At 48.3% G+C, this 19,992-nt stretch overlaps 2 protein-coding genes across 3 annotated transcripts in view; both read left to right on the top strand.

Annotated features, from left to right (window-relative positions):
- Positions 1 to 6: 6 nt before the first annotated feature.
- On the top strand, positions 7 to 18,498 carry LOC309607593 (uncharacterized protein). Its single transcript, XM_082346296.1, has 3 exons — positions 7 to 881; positions 11,167 to 11,366; positions 18,049 to 18,498. Exons 1-3 carry the CDS (start codon positions 778 to 780, stop codon positions 18,396 to 18,398), a joined length of 654 nt encoding a protein of 217 aa, XP_082202422.1. The 5' UTR covers positions 7 to 777; the 3' UTR covers positions 18,399 to 18,498.
- A 31-nt stretch (positions 18,499 to 18,529) lies between these two features.
- Positions 18,530 to 19,992, top strand: part of TRAM2 (translocation associated membrane protein 2) — a 75,105-nt gene continuing 73,642 nt past the window's right edge. For both annotated transcript variants that reach the window (XM_082346272.1, XM_082346271.1), the window contains exon 1: positions 18,530 to 18,787. In XM_082346272.1, the coding sequence (XP_082202398.1) occupies positions 18,668 to 18,787 (120 nt within the window). In that variant the 5' untranslated portion in view covers positions 18,530 to 18,667. The remainder of the gene's footprint in view (positions 18,788 to 19,992) is intronic.

The following is a 19,992-nucleotide window of genomic DNA, read 5'->3' as shown; positions in this document are numbered from 1 at the left end:
CAGTGTGTCTACATCTGTGTAAGCAGAACCCAGACAAAGAATGAGTATATCACTCGCACCCCGAAGCCCTCCTGCCCCTCCCAGTCACTAATGCCAACAAAGGAACCACTATCCCGAGTTCTAACAACACAGATGGATTTGCCTGTTTTCGAGCTGGTATGAATGGGATTCACAGTCCTCCTTTGTGTCTGCTTTCTTTCTCTCTACCTTATGTTTGTGAGGTTTCTCTGCATCTCGCATATGGAGCAGTTCATTCTCACTGCCAGAGAGTAATCCATGCTTCTTGTCTTTTGAATCAAATCAAGAGGTGCACAGAGAGAGAAGTGTCCTGAAATAATTCAAACTGGTCCTTTAAAAACAAAAGCTAAAGCCATCCAATTGCTGAAACAACAGCAAAACACATTAATTAATCTTTACAAATTGGATCCAATTTATTGGCCATTTATTAAAAGCCACTTTCCCAGATCACTTCCAACCCACCCTTTCCTTTCCCCTTTCCCTGGATTCCCAAGGCCCAGTTGTATCACCCTGGGCTGACCCAGTCTGGACCTAGGGGATGAGGTTGTGGGTTCACTAGCTGGGGTTTACCTGGATGAACCCATCTTGACTCCAGAGTAACTGGGAGCCTGGACTGTTACTGAGTGCACTGTGGCTGAGAGTCACTCCCGCAGCTTGCTCAGGCTCCGGCCTTTGTTCCCAAGAGCAGCTTGGCTGGAAAGGGGCGGCACCCCCTTCCCTCCTCGGTCCACGCCAGACCACAATTGGCCCGATTTCTTTATGCTGACCAGCCTTAAGTGGAAGGACTATTCAGAGAATGGCCAGCAGTCTAGGATGTTTGGATATTACGATACACCAGAAGCATCAAGGTGGGAAGAGCACAGGTAAGATGTGACCCTGGAAATGCAGGATTAACAGGGAGGAAAGAGCTGAGACTCCTTGGGGCAGGGCTGGGGAGACTGAGCCACTGGGAGGGCGGCCAGCAGTCCAGCCACCAAGTCTTCCCTTTTGCTGGTAGCAATGACCTAATCCAAAATGCAATTTTCAGGGAGCCCCAATGCAAATCAGCGGGACTGCCGTCCTGAGCCTGAGTCCATATATGGTACAATCCCTGAACCGGGACAGGGATAGTTCTGAGTGCAATGCAGCGCAGCTGATTCTCCAGCTGGCCCTCTCCCTCCCCAAGCTGCGCCCGCCCACTCCAGTTTCCAGTGATGTCAGCGCTGAACCCATAACGAAACAACGTTAAGACAGTCCCAGCGCAGCACTTCTTTGTGCCTTTGGGAGGAGCAATCTAGTTGTTACTTCTTTTTAGGCTCCCCACTTCCTGGGGGGCTGTCCTTTCTGGAATGTGATAGAATAACAAGATGACTGGTGCTTTTTCTTCAGTACCGCTCTGGCTGTGGGTGTAGTCGGAGAGAGGACAGTTGCTCAAACCCAGTTGCCAGGACTGTTTTGAACTGGAAGCAGTCACAAGGCCCCACCCTGGCACTGGGCAGAGATCAGTTTTCACAGACCTTAGTTGGAGCCTTGGCTGTTCTTTGGTCTCCACCCTCAGCTAATTTTTATTTGTGTGGCCTTCTGTGTGAGTGGTGGAACTAAGGCATTCTCAGACACGGGAAAGGATGTTGAAGTCTGGCTACCAGCTCTATTCGGAGCTCATTAGTGGATGAGCATATTCTTTTTATCAGCATACCCACCACCATTCTAGAACCAACTGAAAGCAAAGCCTCGGACTAGACTCCAGCAGTGGCACGCTGCAGCCAGCTCTAACCACTTAGGAACCTAATTGTTAAGTTTCCAGGAAATTTGCAAGCCAATTGTTAAACACAACAGTTTTAAAGATTAAGTTACATAAAATTAAAATAGAAGCAACTGGATTTAAAACAAAGGTAATAAATGATCAAAACTCATTCACTTCCTAATGATTTTTACTACATTTTGCTGTTATCTGTGCTCTCTTTTTTAAAGCTATTAATTTTTTAAAATTTATTTATTTATTTTTTGGCCGCGTTGGGTCTTTGTTGCTGCGCACGGGCTTTCTCTAGTTGCAGCGAGCGGGGGCTACTCTTCCTTGCAGTGCGCGGGCTTCTCATTGCAGTGGCTTCTCTTGTTGCGGAGCACGGGCTCTAGGTGTGCGGGGTTCAGTAGTTGTGGCACACAGGCTCAGTAGTTGTGGCGCATGGGCTTAGTTGCTCCACGGCATGTGGGATCTTCCCGGACCAGGGTTCGAACCATGTCCCCTGCATTGGCAGGCAGATTCTTAACCACTGCGCCTCCAGGGAAGTCCCTATCTGTGCTCTTGAGGTTACTCACATCTGTTGTATATCTGTACGGTGGAAACATCCTATAACGCTGTGCACTGTTCACTCTTCCCAGCTCCTGGTTCAGTAAGGTCATATTGGGACATTGAAATCAGCCACTATGGGGTATTTACCCCATGGAAAACACTACAAATCAGGGCTCCCACCTTCGACCCCCAAGCCAGTTTTTGACCTTGACCTGCACACCGCTGACTCTGGGGGTCAGTAAGGAATGACTCACTCCTTGCCCTCAGGGTGCTTATAATACATGGAAGGGGACAAGTCCTTCATGACTTGAGATGGGCAGTGTCTTCTCTAAAATGTCAAACGGGGGAGTCAGAGGACATGGACACTGAAGTCAGGGAGACCTACATCAGCGTCCCAGTTCTGCCACTTGCTGGCCACATCCCCTTAAATAACTTACCTAATGTTTTTGAATCATTTGCCAGATGGGAATAATAGCATCACAAGATGGTCGCGAGGATTTAATGGTGAAGATATGAGAGTGTTGAAAGAGCATTTCCAGTTGAGGGACCAGCATGAAGGAACAGCGTAGAAGCAGGAAAGCGGAAGGACTATTCAGAGAATGGCCAGCGGTCTAGGATGTTTGGATATTACGATACACCAGAAGCATCAAGGTGGGAAGAGCACAGGTAGGATGTGACCCTGGAAATGCAGGATTAACAGGGAGGAAAGAGCTGAGACTCCTTGGGGCAGGGCTGGGGAGACTGAGCCACTGGGAGGGCGGCCAGCAGTCTGGCCACCAAGTTTGAAGGATACAGCAAGTTCAGGCATAATTCAGACAATCCTCTCGACCAGGAGGTGCGGTCTAGCAGGCAGCATCAGGGACTATGGGCAATCTGTTCCTGTAAGACTAATCCCCGGCCGTAACTGGAAATACAGGGTCCTCCTCCGGCCCTAAAGCGGGGGCCAGTAGGAGCTAGGTTAAGTATGCTAGGTTGGTTCAGTGGCTCAACACTGTCATCAAAAGGCCAAGCACTCTCTTCTCACTCTGATATTCCCACTACTCTTCTCTGTGTGTCAGCTTTTATTCTTGGTGTTGATGCCTAGTGTGGCACGATGGTTGCCGTAGCTCATAGCCCCTCAATCAAAGCAGGTAAGAGTGCGGCAAGCCTCAGAATCGTTATATCAGGGAGCGAAATCTTTTCCCAAGCCCCAGCAGATTTCCCCTTGTATCTCATCGGCCAGAGTGGGTCACATGCAGTAGCAGGCAGACAATGGCCTATAAAGACCCTCACACTCTTGTCCCCTGGAGCCCGTGAATTTCTTACCTTACATGACCACAGGGACTTTGTAGATTAAAGGTAGACTCTCTCTCTTTCTCTTTTTCGTTTTATTTATTTATTTATTTATTGGCTGCTTTGGGTCTTCGTTGCTGCATGCGGGCTTTCTCTAGTTGCAGTGCGTGGGCTTCTCATTGCGGTGGCTTCCCTTGTTGTGGAGCACGGGCTCTAGGCGCGGGCTTTGGTAGTTGCAGCACACAGACTCAGTAGTTGTGGTTTGCGGGCTCTAGAGCGCAGGCTCAGTAGTTGTGCCGCACGGGCTTAGTTGCTCCGCGGCATGTGGGATCTTCCCGGACCAGGGATCAAACCCCTGTCCCCTGCATTGGCAGGCAGATTCTTAACCACTGTGCCACTAGGGAAGTCCCCCCTTTTTAAAAAATATTTATGTATTTATTTGGCTGTACAGGGTCTTAGTTGCGGCACATGGGATCTTCGTTGCAGCAGGCGGGATCTTTAGTTGCGGCATGCGGGCTCTTAGTTGCAGCATACGGGATCTAGTTCCCTGACCAGGGATTGAACCCGGGCCCCCTGCATTGGGAGTGCTGAGTCTTAACCACTGGACCACTGGGGAAGTCCCAAAGGTAGACTCTTGAGATGGGGAGTTCAACATAATCACATATGGGACTTCCCCGGTGGTCCAGTGGTTAGGACTGAAAGCTTCCACTCAGGGGGCACAGGTTCAATCCCTGGTCGGGAAACTAAGATCCCGCAAGCTACGTGTAGTGGCCAAAAAAAAACCCCCAACAAAACAAAAAAACAAACCATAATCACATAAACCCAGCTGAGTGACGGAGATGGCAGCATGAGGGGATTTGTCGCTGGTTCTGAGAGTGAGGGGGCTATGTGTAAGACCTGGAGAGAGGCCACTAGACACTAATAGAGGCCCCCTGCTGACAGCCAGCAACCTCACTCTTAACAGCTGCAAGAAACTAAATTCTACCAATACCTAAAGAGCAAGGAAACCAATTCTTCCCTGGAGGCTCCAGAAGGGAACTCAGCCCTGCAGACACCTTGATTTTAGCTCAGTGAGATATGTACCCGACTTCTGTCTCACACAACCATAAGATAATAAATTTGTGTTGTTTTATGCTCATTTGTTACAGCAGCAATACTAAACTAATATACATGCCCATCCCTTAAGCCAGTAAAGGCAAAGGAGACTGAGATAACTATGCCTGGCTTAATCCAGTTGGGGATTTTCCCCTGGGACTGGGTGACAGGCCACGTTCCCTGAGGGTGCAGGCAACAGGTCCATAAAATCAGGAAGGAGTACCACAGCCAGGGTGGGGATCAAGTAAGCTCCAGGACAGACATGCCAGTGCTTTTCAGCCTCTGTTTTGATTGGTCTAGTCATTAAACATTTTAAGTATCACCAGTGGTTGCAACCAGAGGTCCATAAAGGCCCCCAGAAGTCACTCCCATTACACCAGGACCCAGGCCTGATTGGGGGAAAAAGATGCAGAGAATGGGCAAGCAGCTTCCCAGTCTCTGGCCAAGCTTCCAGAGCTCAACTCTGGAAAATGCTACTTACCATACTTCATCAAACCCGAGATGCCTTCATTTGTAAGCTACATCGTTATTCCATGAACCAACAAAAGAAAACAGTGCTGCCAGATAAACAACAACATGCCATCGATTGCATGATCAGTGTTAAATGAGTAAGATGTTAAAATGAGAAAAAGGGTGCATCTTAGAATCAACCAAATAGGATGCTACAAATCTGCCACCAACAGTAAGAGTTAATTCTTTTTTTTTTAAATGAGACCTCCCTATTTTTATTTATTTATTTTTAAAAATTTATTTATTTGTTTATTTTGGCTGCACTGGGTCTTTGTTGAGGCGTGCAGGCTTTCTCTAGTTGTGGGGCACAGGCTCTAGAGCTCGCGGGCTCAATAGTTGGGGCGCATGGGCTTAGTTGTGCTATGTGAGATCTTAGTTCCTTGACCAGGGATCAAACCCAGGCCCCCTGCATTGGGAGCATGGAGTCTTATCCGCTGGACCACCAGGGTAGTCCCAAGAGTTAACTCTTATGATGCTGCCAGCTCAGTCAAAATTGGCAGGGGTGGTACTTATGAGTTTCTAGGGAAGATGGAGGCCAAGGTGGGAGGGTGAGAGTGTGCTTATGGTGCTCCTTGAAGCCAAGACAAAGGATGCGGGCTTCCCCCTGTAGGCAATGGGCAGTCGCTGAGGGGCTCCTGGCAGGAAGGAGGGGAGTAGGACATCTCTGGTCACACGGCCCCTAGTTTCCGAAACGGTATTTACAACTCCATCTCATAGCAGAGCATGAGAGACCATTCCCCTTTTGCCCAAGAGACTTGGCCTAGAGCAACCTCTAAGCTCACCTTTGACTAGCACTGGTCACCCCTGGTACAAGTGAGGATGCATTCGAAGGATAGCTCTTTTTTAATAAGGAGCTTGGGTTTACCCATCCTGATGTGCATGGTCTGTGTGTCCTCTGAGTTATTAGGTGATGGACAAACCCTCTTTTCACCCACCCCAGGACGCTGGGGCCTGGAGGGGTAGGAGGGATTGCACCAGGGGCCTGGTCTGGACAGAGGGAAACATTGCAGATGGAGCCCTGAGGGGTCACCGAGCATCACTTTTGCCACATACTCCATCCCTTTATCTGGGGTTGGCCCCGAATCCAGGAAGTTTGGAGATCTTTCTGACTACCGTTATTTTAACTTTTTATTTTATATTGGAGTGTAGTTGATTAACAATGTTGTGATAGTCTCAGGTGTACAGCAAAGTGATTCAGTCATACATATACATGTATGTATTCTTTTTCAAATTCTTTTCCCATTTAGGTTGTTAAATAATATTGAGCAGGGTCTTCCCTTGTGGCGCAGTGGTTGAGAATCCGCCTGCCAATGCAGGGGACACGGGTTCGAGCCCTGGTCTGGGAAGATCCCACATGCCGCGGAGCGGCTGGGCCCGTGAGCCACAACTACTGAGCCTGCGCATCTGGAGCCTGTGCTCCGCAACAAGAGAGGCCGCGATAGTGAGAGGCCCGCACACCGCGATGAAGAGTGGCCCCCGCTTGCCACAACTAGAGAAAGCCCTCGCACAGAAACGAAGACCCAACACAGCCAAAAATAAATAAATAATTAATTAATTAAAAAAAAATATTGAGCAGAGTTCCCTGTGCTATACCTGACTACCTTTATAATTAGGAAAAAAAAAAATCACAGCATTACCACCTGAAAGTGCCCCAAGAAATCACCTCATTCTCTTAATTTTTCTGATTGGGAAAGAGTGCAGCTGGCCTGAGGTCACCCACATGCAGAGTGGCAGAACCAGGCAGGAATCCAAATCTCCTGCCACCCCCAGGGCATGTCTGGAGAGGCGGGGATGGGGACAGGAGTGCCATCCCCAGGCACACCCTGCTCTGCCTCCTACTGGCCTGGGGCCTTGGGCCTGTTACTTAATATCTCTGGGCTTCTATTTCCTCCTATGCAAGTTGGGGCTACCAGCAGTACCTGTAGCCGAGGTTGTTGTGAGGATTAAGTTTAGAAGTTCGTGAGAGGGCAGAGACAATTGCCTGCCAGCTAGTAATTGCTCCACCCAGAGCGATTGCTGTTGCTGTTATTCTTCTGTGCTATCTCAGGCCGCCTCCATCACTTCACTCCTGCTATCAAACTGTAGGTCTGAACTTTGAGACTTTGGAACTGAGGCATCCGTGGAATTTGCTCCCCTTGCTAATCTGGCAAAGTCAACAAACCCTTTCCGTCCAACCTGACGGGAGCCTCTTGGAGATGTTAGGTCACAGCATGGAAGAGTTTGGTGTGAGGGCCCAGGGAGCTGGGTGGAGGGAGAGCGGGCAGCCCCACTGGGGGAAAGAGGAGGCTTTCCAGGGGTTGGGGGAGCCCAGCTGAGGGTGCAGGAACCAACAGGCACTGGGTGGGGCACTTGGCATGTGAACGGAGTGTGGAAGGCCAGGAAGGGGGGTGTGATTGGGCCTTCACGCTAGAAAGGAAGGGGACTGGAGTCGATGAAAAGAAGCATTTTCTGTGGCGCTCAGGAAGGGCCTCTCACTGGGGATTTCCTACCCGGGGCCGCAGGCCTTGGCCGCCTTCCCGGGGAAGGTGGCGCTGGTCGTGAGGAGCTTGCACACTGCGAGGCTTCCGTCCAGGGACGGAGGGTGTCCACTCCTGTCTCTGGCGCTGCCGGGCTCCCTGCGCCTTGTTCAGCTGGGGACAAAAGGCTCTTTGCTTGAACCACACACTTCAGATGTCTCCGTGCAAGACAGGGACACCGAGGTCCAGGCGGAAGTGGAAGAGGGGACTGGAGACGATGAATCGTGGGGAGTAGGGGAGGTCAGGGCCTCGCAGGGCATGCCTTGGAGGCTGAGCAGAGGGGCTGTTTCCAAGGAAAAGGCCTTGGCACGGGGTCTAGCGTGGCCCTAAGGCTGCAGGCCAGCCCCAGACCACTGGTCACGCTGACGTGGCTGGTCCAAGGAGCTCGATGTGGTCTAAGGCGAAACCTCCTTGGAGAAAAGAATTTCAAAATTAAAAAAAAAAAAAAAGAAAGCACAATCAACTCCCTTTTTCTCTTTTTCCCAACCCCAGTCAAAAAGTACTGTATCTGCTATTGAAATATCACATCTCAGAAGCAGCACCACTTTCTGACAGCATCTGCCAAGATTTCCGATGAGGCTGATGGAAACTCGTTCCATTTTCGTGCTGTATAATGAGTAGACAGAGTCCTCGCACATCTGTTCAGGCGAGATAATGATGATATTATTACTAGAAGCATTGTGCTGCAAAGAGAATCTAGTTTTTCCCTCTCTCCTACCCCCTGCCTATGTCTAGCCTAACTTTCTTTCCACTCTTCTCTCTTTTCTGTCCTGTGTCTCTCCTCTTCTCGTGTTTATTTTCTTGCTCTCACTCTTCCTCTTCTTTCTTTCTTTCCTCACCTCAGCGCCCCACCCAGCTCGTGGAAACCCAGGGGACAAAGTGAGGAATTCTTCTCCTGTGGAGGAGGGGCTGCTGAGAAGGCGCTGGGGCCAGGGGCTGGCTGCCGAGATCAGGGGAGAGGGGTCCTCGTGCCTCCTGCATTGGAGGGCCCTCTCCCACTCCTCAGCAAGAGCCCTTCTGCCCGGTCAGAGAAACCTCTGGGCTTGCCCTGTGCCCAACCTCATCAGCAAAGAATCAAGCGAGACGGCAATGTGACCAGCTCACTCCTGCCAAAGAGACAACAGATGGAAAGGGCTTAATGTGTTTAGCATCCAGGAATATTTTGCATCATAACTGGACACTTTCTGGATACATAACTGATTTACAAAGGGATGAAAGTTTCACGTTGGAATATAATAACAAAAAATCAGAATGTGGGGATGAGTATCAGGGTCAGGGGGAGACTTCCTAGTGTTTCTCAAATCATTCATTCATTCATTCATTTTTGTCAACAGTCTCTCAGCACCTATTAGGCAGTAGAGAATGAGCTGGTTGCTAAGGCACACAGATGGAAAGCTATGGTCCCCGTCTCTCAGGGCCTTAAATCTACCCCACGGCTAAGTTCTACCCAACCTAAATATATCTTTGTTCTTGAACATGCCTCCTGTGTGGAAGCAGAATCCCCTTAGGGCCCCTTCACTATGGAATTACCTTGGGCACCAATATAAAGATGGAGTGGTATGAATTCCCTCACGTTGATCCATTAATCCATCCATCCAACTACTCATCTACCTACCCATCCAACCATACACCCTTCCACCCATCCATCCATCCATCTACCCACCCTTCCACTCATCCATCCATCCATCCACCCACCCTTCCACTCATCCATCATCCTTCCAAGCATGCAACAGGAGGTCAATTAACAGCTCAGTGAGGAGCGGGGCACCCCTAAACCATTATTGTGGTTGGGAGCTGGGCAAAGACACACCCAGTAGTTGCATGTAGTGTTCATGATTGACAACTCGCAAGTGAATGGTTCCTGAATCCTGGGCTGTGATATGAGAAAGAGAGATGGGATGAATTTCAAGGACTGATTACAAAGGTTCACAGGGAGCTGCTTAAATTTAATCAAAACAGTGTCTACCTTTCTCCCCAGACTGGGTGAGAGCTGCTCGGGGAAGGCAGAGGCTCATGTAAACTGTCCTTCCACAGAGTTCTTGCTATTGAGCTTTTCCTCACTGTGATGCCCACTGCATCACAGAGGTGCCATTCTGATAGTTCTTGCTTTCTTCTTAAACAAACTAAGGATAAGTTCCCCAGAGAGTTTCCATTGAAAGATGCCCCCCAAATTGGAGAACTCGGTGGAAATCAAGATCTGAAATCATTCCTTTGCTCCCCAAATGTTGTATTCCAGTATTTTCCTGGTTGCAGGAATTCTGACTGAAATGTACTCATTTCTTTTTTTTTTTTTTTTTTGGCCCAGCCGTGCAGCATGTGGGACCTTAGTTCCCCAACCAGGGATCAAACCCACGCCCCCTGCATTGGAAGCATGGAGTCTTAACCACTGCATCGCCAGGGAAGTCCCCTGAAATGTACTCATTTCTAATGTTAATTTGAGTTGTGTCTCTTTTTAAAAATGCCCCCACTTCCCTTCTGAATGTCAGGTGGCACACTCATTAGTCGTCTGGAATAAGTCTGTCTCCAGCTGAATGAGACTTGGAAAGAGGAAATAGGGGGCAGTGGTTAGAGCCCTGAGTGGTCAGGAGTCCTGGTTCCCATGCCTTACTCTGCCACTGAGTCACTAGCTGCCACTGGACAAGCAACTTGGTTTTTCTGAGTTATTGCCTAACTGCTGAAGGTGAGTGAGTGTGGGATGCCGGCATTTTGTACTCTGTCTTACTGTTTTAAATTTTAAACACAAATAAGAGCTGCCAGTGGTCACAAAGAATGACAGAATTAAAGTAACAAGTTCTGTTTCTTCATCTATAAAATCACTGTTATCATTGTTTGTTTCCAATTTGTGGTTCAAACCCAAGCTTCTGTCACACTGGAGACCTGGCTGTGCTGGAAACGAGCTAGGCTGATTCCAGATGGGTATGAACTTACTGGAAACAAATATGTGCATCTGAGACCCTGTATATTAGGAGTCGGCTGTATATATGAGAGTTACTAGAATTAACTTTCATGTAGGATGCAATGTTTATTAAAAGATAAATAGTAAAAATGGGCAAGGTTGAAATTTACATACATATTATTAAAACTCAACAGCAACAACAATTGTTTAGAATTTAGACCAAAAGATTTGGGGAAGTATTTTTACCTCTAACATTGTTTAGAATTGCCATGGTGGTAATTAAAAAACAAAGAATTTTTAGTCACTTTTGTCATTTAAAATTTGTTTCTAACTTTGAAATAATTTTAGATTTACGTGAGAGTTGCAAAAATATTATGGAGAGTCCTCATAAACCTTTCACTCAGCTTATGTAACCATGGTACATTTTTCAAAACACAGAAATTAACATTGGTACAATACTATTAACCAAACTACAGACTTTGTTTGGATTTCAGCAGTGTTTTCACTAATGTCCTTTTTCTGTTCCAGGGTTAAATCCAGGATACCACATTGCCTTTAGAGGTTTATCATTGTTTTAAAATTCTTTATAGATCATGCAATGCCTTCATGCGTGGCCCCAGGGCTGACTGCTTCCACTGCCCTGACCTTAGTATACCACTGATTCCAATAAACCACTGTGGTATCAGAGGCAAGAATGTTGTGCCTGATATAATATGCTGGACCGTCGGAGCACCAACACTACATTTTGTCAAGCTGGAGCTCCATCAGCGAGACACTTCAACAGTGACTGGTAGGTGTGTGACATTTGCAAAGTTCATGTGTCTACTGTACGGAAACCAGAAAGCAAGACTCATTTTGGGTAAGAGTGCCATGAGTCCCGTGAAGAAAAGAGGTGAGGGCTTCCTTGGTGGCGCAGTGGTTGAGAATCTGCCTGCCATTGCAGAGGACACGGGTTCGAGCCCTGGTCTGGGAAGATCCCACATGCCACGGAGCAACTAGGCCCGTGAGCCACAACTACTGAGCCTGCGCGTCTGGAGCCTGTGCTCCGCAACAAGAGAGGCCGCTACAGTGAGAGGCCCGCGCACCGCGATGAAGAGTGGCCCCCACTTGCCGCAACTACAGAAAGCCCTCACACAGAAACGAAGACCCAACACAGCCATAAATGAATGAATAAATAAATAAATGAATAAATAAAAAAAAAAATTAAAAAAAAAAAAAAGAGGTGAAAATATATAGAGTAAGAAGCCCTGACAAAAATTATGGTGCAGATGCTTCTGGAGGCCTGCTCCATACTAGTTCCCCACCTTTTTTCTTGCCAGGATCTAGTCAGGATCTTCAAAGGAGGCTGAAAGTCTCCTCATCTCCTTTGAGGATGCCTTCCTGGTGAGGTTAATCTAATCATGTCAGTTCCACTCACCTTGCCAATGACTGGTTTAGGAATGGGCATGTGATGCATTTCTGGCCAATGAGGCATGAGGGGAAAGTCCGGGATTTCTGGGAAAGTTTTCTTCACTCTTCAAAATGTCCCCCTCTTTCTTTTCTGAATTTTGGGTCTTGTTGTAAGAAAGATAGAATGCTTGGAGCTGTTGCAGCCCCTTTGTAACCATGAGGGACAAGTCTGAGACAAAAGCAAACACAGAGTGGCCAAGTGGCAGGACAGTGAGACTCCAGGTTTGGATGAATCACTTACCCCTGGGAATGAACTAACTCAGGACTTCTTGTTATATGAGAAAAGACATTTTCCATTTCCTGGGGTTAGTGGTCACACTTATACCGGCCATGGCAACAGCATCTCTCTTTCAATCATTTATTCACTAAAACAACACTTGGTGAGAGCACACCACGTGGGATTATTGTGTTTGGTGCTGATGGAATATGAGAGCAAATGGCTAGATTCCTGCCCTAAAAGGTGACACCATCCAAAGGGGGTGTAAAACTCATAGACAAATCCACTGACTGCAGGAGAACTTGCTGCTACCTGAGAGGTGTGCACAGGTGCTATGTGACGCCTCCAGCCTAAGTGCCCTGAAGACAGCTTTGTGAAGGAAGAGGTACACACCCTTTATCTTCAAGGATAGTTACCTTATAGGCAAAGGGACATAGCACAAGGGCCTTGTGAGGGGAACAAAGACACAGAGATTGGAAACCACAGGGTCTGTTCTGGAAAGAGGGGCTACTCCAATTTAGTTAAGCATTGGTGTTTCAGAATTATCAGCTGCCACGATGGGACAGGCGGGGAGAGACAGATGGTGCTTACCTGATCAGTGCCATGCTCTAGGAAGCCTGAAAGGCTCCAGTTTGGGTGGGCAGAGGGGACCCTGTGCTGATCTCTAGTCTGAGTCCTGTTTCAGCTACCTGCTAATTATGTGGCCCTTGGTCTTTCATGTGTCTCAGAACAGCTATAAGAAGGGGTTGGTAATCACTGTCTTTCCTCCCTCACAGGGCAACTGTAAAGTACAATATAAATATGAAAGGTTATTATCTCCTCCACGTCCAGACCTAACTATATATTCACCCATCTTAGGTTGTTGCCCCAGCCTCAGAGGAGTTTCCCTTCTTCCTCCTGTTGCTGGAGTGACCCTCATGCCTCCTCCTTGGTTTCATCCACGATCTCCCATATTTCTAGTATTTTAAGTATTTCCCTCTCTCTCTCCTGAGTGTTTTTTCTCTGTCTCCAAATATGCTCTGATCTTAAAAAATAAAGATCCTTCCTTGGATATTCTGTATCTCCTAAGACACCATCCATTTCCCTTTTTCTCACCAAACTTCTTAAAATAATAGACTATTTTCTCACCTTTTCTCGTCTTCTACCCACTGTTAACTATGCCTCCTCCAATGTCCAATTAAGAGTGGGCCCTCAGAACTCTCCTACACTGTTGGTGGGAATGTAAATTGGTACAGCCACTGAGGAGAACAGTATGGAGGTTCCTTAAAAAACTAGAAATAGAGCTACCATATGATCCAGCAATCCCACTCCTGGCCATATATCTGGAGAAAAACATAGCTCGAAAGGATACATGCACCCCAATGTTCATTGCAGCGCTGTCTACAATAGCCAAGACATGGAAGCAGCCTAAATGTCCATCAACAGATGAATGGATAAAGAAGACGTTGTATATACACACAATGGAATATTACTCAGTCATAAAAAAAGAATGAAATAATGCCACTTGCGGCAACATGAATGGACCCAGAGATTATCATACTGAGTGAAGTAAGTCAGACAGAGAAAGACAAATATCATATAATATCACTTATATGTGGAATCTAAAAAAATGATACAAAGGAACTTCTTTACAAAACAGAAATAGACTCACAGACATAGAAAACAAACTTACGGTTACTGAAGGGGAAAGGGAGAGCAGGCATATATTAGGGATGTGGGATTAACAGATACATGCTACTATATATAAAATAGATAAAAAACAAGGCCCTACTGTATGGGACAGGGAACTATATTCAATGTCTTGTAATAACCTATGATGGAAAAGAATCTGAAAAAGTATATATGTATATATATATAACTGAATCACTTTGCTGTATACCTGAAACATTGTAAATCAACTATACTTCAATTAAAAAATTTTTTTTTAAAAAGAGTGGGCCTCAAAGGCCATAATGCCAGCACCTAGGGGCTTCATCCTCTTATCCTGCCTGGTTTATTCACCTGCCCTGGTGAAATGCTTGCGTTATGGCTTCCTCAACCCGCCCCCCTTTCCTTTTCCTTCTCTCCCCTTCTCGGGGTTGGGGATCCCTCTGATTCTGCTGACCTCGGGCTTTTCCTCACTCAGCACACTCTCCTGGGAACACTTAGTTAACCTCATGGCTTCCACAGTCCCCTTGCAGATGAAGCACAAATACCTTTAATTCTGACTTTCTCTCCCTTAATCCAATCCAATGGTTTCCAACTGACCTGTCAAAGCATCGATGTGAACATCCTGAGACTCCTCAGGCTCAGCTTGTGCAAAGCTGAGGCCAGCTTCTCCTCGCTTATGACTGTTCTTTCTCTGTTGTTCCATATACGTGTTTTTTAATTAATTAATTAATTAATTAATTAATTAATTAATTAATTTTTGGCTGTGTTGGGTCTTCATGGCTGCACGTGAGCTTTTTCTAGTTGTGGAGAGCAGGGGCTACCCTTCGTGTGGTGCGCGGGCTTCTCATTGCGGTGGCTTCTCTTGTTGTGGAGCATGGACTCTAGGCACGCGGGCTTCAGTAGTTGTGGCTTGTGGGCTGTAGAGCGCAGGCTCAGTAGTTGTGGCACATGGGCTTAGTTGCTCCGTGGCATGTGGGATCTTCCCAGACCAGGGCTGGAACCCGTGTCCCCTGCATTGGCAGGCAGATTCTTAACCTCTGTGCCACCAGGGAAGTCCCCATATATGTTTTTTAATGGTCCCATCATCATTTATGTCATCGTAGCCTAAAGTTTTGACTCCTCCAACTCCTATACATCATATATTAAAGCAATCACCAAATCCAATTAATTAACCCGTGCAATGTCCCTGAAATAATTCACCTCTCTTTTATTCTTATCGCCACTATTCTTTGAGAAGCGTTTTGTTTTGTTTTGTTTTGTTTTTAACTGGGCTGTTCTAATAGTTTCTCAAGTGGACTTCCTGATACCACTCTTTTTAAATCAAAACAATCTTTCATATTCCTGATGGTTCTCTCTTTAAAGACAGATTTGGTCATGCTTAAAAATTCCCATTGTTTGCAGAATAAAGTCACAATTCTTTAAAAAAATTTTTTTCAGCTTTATTGAGGTATAATTGACAAATAAAATTGTAAGGTATTTATGATACACTGAAAGTCACAATTCTTTATCATGGCATTTGAAACCTGTTACAACCTAGCAACATCTTAAGCCTCCAAAATTCATCTCCCACCCCGCTCCTGCATTCTCTATCAGTAAGATCCTACCAGATAAAGGTCCAGCCCAAATATCTTCTTCCCAATACCCCAGACAGAATTAAGTTACCTCTTCTTTGCACTCATAGGGTATGTATTTCAAGTTGTTTTTAGAGTCACCATCATCACACTGAATTGTAATGATGTCTCTGTCTCTTCTAATAGATTGTAAGCTCCAGCATACCTCTTGCTGCATAACCAGTGACAACAAGATTCAGTGACTTAAAATAGCAGATATTTATTATCTCACAGCTGCTGTGTGTCAGGAATTTGGGAGTGGCTACCTGGCTGGTTCTGGCTAGGGGGTCTCTCAGGAGGTTGCAGTCAAGAGGTCAGCCAGGGCTGTGGTCATCTGAAAGCTTGACCAGGGCTGGAGGATCTGCTTCCAAGATGGCTCATGCAGAAGCCCGGCAAGTTAGCACTGGTTGTTGGCTGGAGGTCCTGGTTCCTGTCCATGTGGACCTCTCCCTAAAGCTGCTTGAGTATCCTCACAACATGGCAGCCCACTTTCCCCAGAGCAAGTGATCAAGACGAGAGAAAGGAGAAAAACAAAATGCCTTTATGACCTAGTCTTGGAAGTCACACACCATCACTTATTCTATTTGTTAAAAGTGAGCCACTAAATCCAGCCCATGCTCAAGGGGAAGAGGTGGATTAATTGCTATCTCTTGAAGGGAGGAATATCAAAGAACTTGAGGACATATTTTAAAACCACCAACAGGGGTTGTCCTATCTTTCTGTCTTCAGTAACTAGCACAGCATCTGGCACTTAGTAGGTGCTCAGTAGATGTTTCTAATGGAAAGATGTGTTGAAGGGGGGAGATACTGGAGGCAGTGTAACCATGGGTAATTTGTGTGGGCCCCGTGAAGAGTGGTGGAGGTGAGAGTTGGTGGGAGAGACTCTGAGGTAAGAATTCATGGGACTCCATGACCGATTGCATGAGAGGGGTCGGGAAGAGATCCATTTGGGGTTGAAGGTCTTGAAGCTAGGACTTAAGAGATGGTTGTGATGGCTGAAGTAGGCATCTAGGACTTCCTCCTTGGGGTTTCAAGGTAATGAAATATTAAATCATACAGCTAAGAACCCCATGTCTAGTTGTTCAATTATATTTGGAAGGGTCTGGAGCTGGCGGTCATCAGTATGAGCCCTAAGTCATCCCCTTTATTTCATGTTTCTCATTTATAAATGTGGAGGTTCTAGTACCTAACTATGTCCCAGGACTTTCCAACTAAACTCTTAATGTTAAGGGGATAGCAACATCCCACCTTTGCAAGAAATTCCCACCACCACATCCTCTACAAATGGTCATGTGGAAACACAAGGGAACTATTAGGTTGAACCATCTGAAATGCTGGTATTCTGGTTTTGACCTATAAAGAAATCAGTTTCATAGGGTTCAACCTAATAGATATGGCTGCAGTTTGAAGATTTGAACACCTTTTCACAGATGGAAAATTAAGATGTTCCAGAGTTCTGGATCTTTCTATTCCTCACGAGATTAAGGTCCAACTTTAAGAAAGGTCAGTCTTGAAGTTAAATTAGCTTTAGTCCGATATAGGCATTACTTTCTCATTTCCTTATGTCAGATAAAGGAATTAAAGACCAAAGACTAAATACTGGAGTCAAGAAACTTAAGATGGAAAATTTATCTCGGAACTCCAGATAAGTCCAGACTCAATCACATTTCATACACTGTGCCATTTCTAAGAAATTGTATTTACTTAGAAGTGAAATAGCTGTGGACCTAATAAAAAAGGGACTAGGAATTAAATAGTTCTTTTCTCATTTTGTATTTTTGTACCTCTGGAAAGTGATTAGTTGACTCCTTCATTACTGGTAGGAATAAATCCAGTATTTGCCAATTTAATTTATGAAAAATACCTTTTGTCCTCCATGAGTACTTTTATATATTTTTTTAAATTTATTTATTTTAGGCTGCATCGGGTCTTCGTCGCTGTGCACGGGCTTTCTCCAGTTGCGGAGAACGGGGGCCACTCTTCGTTCCGGCACTCGGGCCCCTCATTGCGGTGCCTTCTCTTGTTGCGGAGCACAGGCTCCAGGCTCCCGGGCTTCAGTAGTTGTGGCTCGGGAGCTCCAGAGTGCAGTCTCAGCAGCCGTGGCACACGGGCCCAGGGCCCAGCTGTTCCGCGGGATCTTCCGGGACCAGGGCTCGAACCTGCGTCCCCTGAATGGGCAGGCGGATTCTCAACCACTGCACCACCAAGGAAGCCCTCCATAAGTACTTAAAAAACTTAATATTAAACAGAAACTTTCGATGAGAAAGTTCTTTTCTTCTTCAGTGTTTATTCTTCCACTTTTTCAGATCAATTAATATCGAAGGTAGACTTTGGGTAAAAAGTGTAAAACTAATTTATAGTAGCACAAAGTTCTCAAAAGTTAAGAGAGCACAACTGCACGGATCCATCCATTCCCGCCCATTGGAAAGCAAGCTCCCCAAGGGCAGGGTCTTTGCTGCATATTCCTAGCAATCTGAACCGTGCCTAACCCTTTCTAGCTCTCAGTGAATACTTGGTTAACCGTCCATTCATTATCATCCGTGCAGGCCGCTGTGGCCAACGAGGATGCCGGCCCGCACCGAACCTGCGCTGCTCTCAGCCCCCCAGGGCCACAGCCCGCACCTCCGGAAGCAGCGAGCTGAGCTGCCCACCCCGCGGCCTCCGCGGCCCTTCCCTTCCCGCGGAGGAAGGAGCGCCCGCCGAGGAGTGGGAAACCCGGGCCCACTTCCTGTCCGGGCAGGGCCGTGCGTCCTTGCGCCCCTCTGCCGGCTCCCGGCCGGGAGAACGCGGCGGGGCGCGAGCCCCGGGCAAGGGGAACCCAGCCTGGCGCACCGCCCCCCGGCCCCGCCCCGGCCCTAGCCCCGCCCCCTCGCGTCCCCGGCGGCGAAAGGGTTAAACGCGCGGGGGGCGGGGCCCGAGTGAGCCAGGCGCACTGAGTGCGGGCCGCGGGCGGCGAAGGGGCTGCGCCGGGGGCGGTCCCGGACGGCGGGGGCGGGGGCGGGCGGAGGAAGGGGGCGGGCCCCAGAAGTTGTTGGGCGCTGGGCCGGCGGCGGGAGGGCTAGAGGGCGGCGGGCCGGCGGGCGGAGTGGGCCTGGGCTCGAGAAGTTTGCGCGGCGGCTGGTGAGCGCCGGGTGCGGGCCCCGCCGGCCGTGCGCGCCCGCTGCCATGGCTTTCCGCCGGAGGACGAAAAGTTACCCGCTCTTCAGCCAGGAGTTCGTCATCCACAACCATGCGGACATCGGCTTCTGCCTGGTGCTCTGCGTCCTCATCGGGCTTATGTTCGAGGTGAGCGACAGCGGGGCGGGGAGCGCCCCTCTCACGCGCCGCCCGGCGTCCCCCTGCGCGTCTCCGGGGTCCGCGTCTGCGCCCGGTCGCCCGGCCGCCGTGTCGGTCCCCCGCACCCCCGGCTTTGTGCACTGTGCGCCCCTCGGCCTCCTAGTCAGCCCAGACACCGCCGCCAGCTCCGCGCCGTACCCGCCTGCCCTGCCGCCCTTTGGGGCACCTACCGTACCCTGCAGCTCTCCCTGCAGCCCCGAATCCTCAGCCTGGCCTCGAACCAACCGCAGAGCTGCCACCCGGCCCGCCCAGCGCGGGTTCCTTTCTGGTGTCCGGGAGCCAAGCCCGGAGACTCCCAGACCCGCAGTCATTGCACAACTCCCCTTCCCAAGCCGTGGCTGCTAGCTCCTCTGGGCTTTTCCAGTGGGAGGGACCCCGGCCCTTTTCCTCCTCCCACTTGATTTTCGGGGTCTTTTGCATCCTCCTCTCTGGGCCAGACTCGGGGTGTTCACGTGTGGCCCTGGCCCCATCCCAGCAGTGCACTTCTGCCGTCCTCCCGCCACCCTCCCTACCCCCTTTTTTTTTTTTTGCTCTTGCCCAAAAGGCCAGTTTTCATAAACCCTGTTTCACTCTGTGAACTGTTCCTTCAGATCCATCTGTGGTGGACCCAGAGCTTCTCCTGTGACAGGAGCAAGGCGTGGGCCAGGGATACCCTCTGCTTTTAGGGGAAAGGTGATTCTCTCAAAGCTATTCGGGTAGGGGGAGACGACGGGGACCTGCTCAGGACAGCTGGGGCAGGCCTCATAGAGCAGGGAGTTTTAGTAAGCCCGAATGGGGTCAGAATCCAAGGGGGCTGATGGGAAGGATTCCCTACTCCCGACAGCCAGAAAAATGTGATATTCACAAGTGGGGAGAACTGGCAAACGCTGGGTATAGGACTTGCTGTGGTCTGTCTTGTCTCAAGGGTCAGATACGTGAGTGACACTTCGTCGGCAGCTTATCTGCATTCTCAGGAATGGGTTAGGAAGCTGTAACTCTCTATAAATTGCCTTGAAGATGGAAGATTCCTGGCGTGGCTAATTTCCTCTTCCGTGTCCCTCTGTCTCTGGGTTCCCTATCTCCTCTCTAAGGATGACAAGGGCCCTGCTTGATCAGTGAAGCTGCCCTCAAGCTGGGGACATTCTTGTGGTGGCCGAGTCAGCGTTGGATGTCTG

This window comes from Balaenoptera borealis (assembly GCF_965194805.1).
Source record: "Balaenoptera borealis genome assembly, chromosome: 12".
Classification (NCBI taxonomy): Eukaryota; Metazoa; Chordata; class Mammalia; order Artiodactyla; family Balaenopteridae; genus Balaenoptera; species Balaenoptera borealis.
The sequence above is the reverse complement of the archived record's forward strand: the minus strand, read 5'-3'. Positions and strand labels throughout refer to the sequence as shown.

What these genes read in the sequence shown, in the direction of transcription:
- LOC309607593 (XM_082346296.1), top strand. Translation starts at nt 778, where the DNA reads ATGCTGACCAGCCTTAAGTGGAAGGACTATTCAGAGAATGGCCAGCAG. An exon ending in TCAAGGTGGGAAGAGCACAG is followed by an intron (nt 882 to 11,166) that starts GTAAGATGTGAC and finishes AATTCTTTATAG; the next exon opens with ATCATGCAATGCCTTCATGC. An exon ending in AGACACTTCAACAGTGACTG is followed by an intron (nt 11,367 to 18,048) that starts GTAGGTGTGTGA and finishes TCATCCGTGCAG; the next exon opens with GCCGCTGTGGCCAACGAGGA.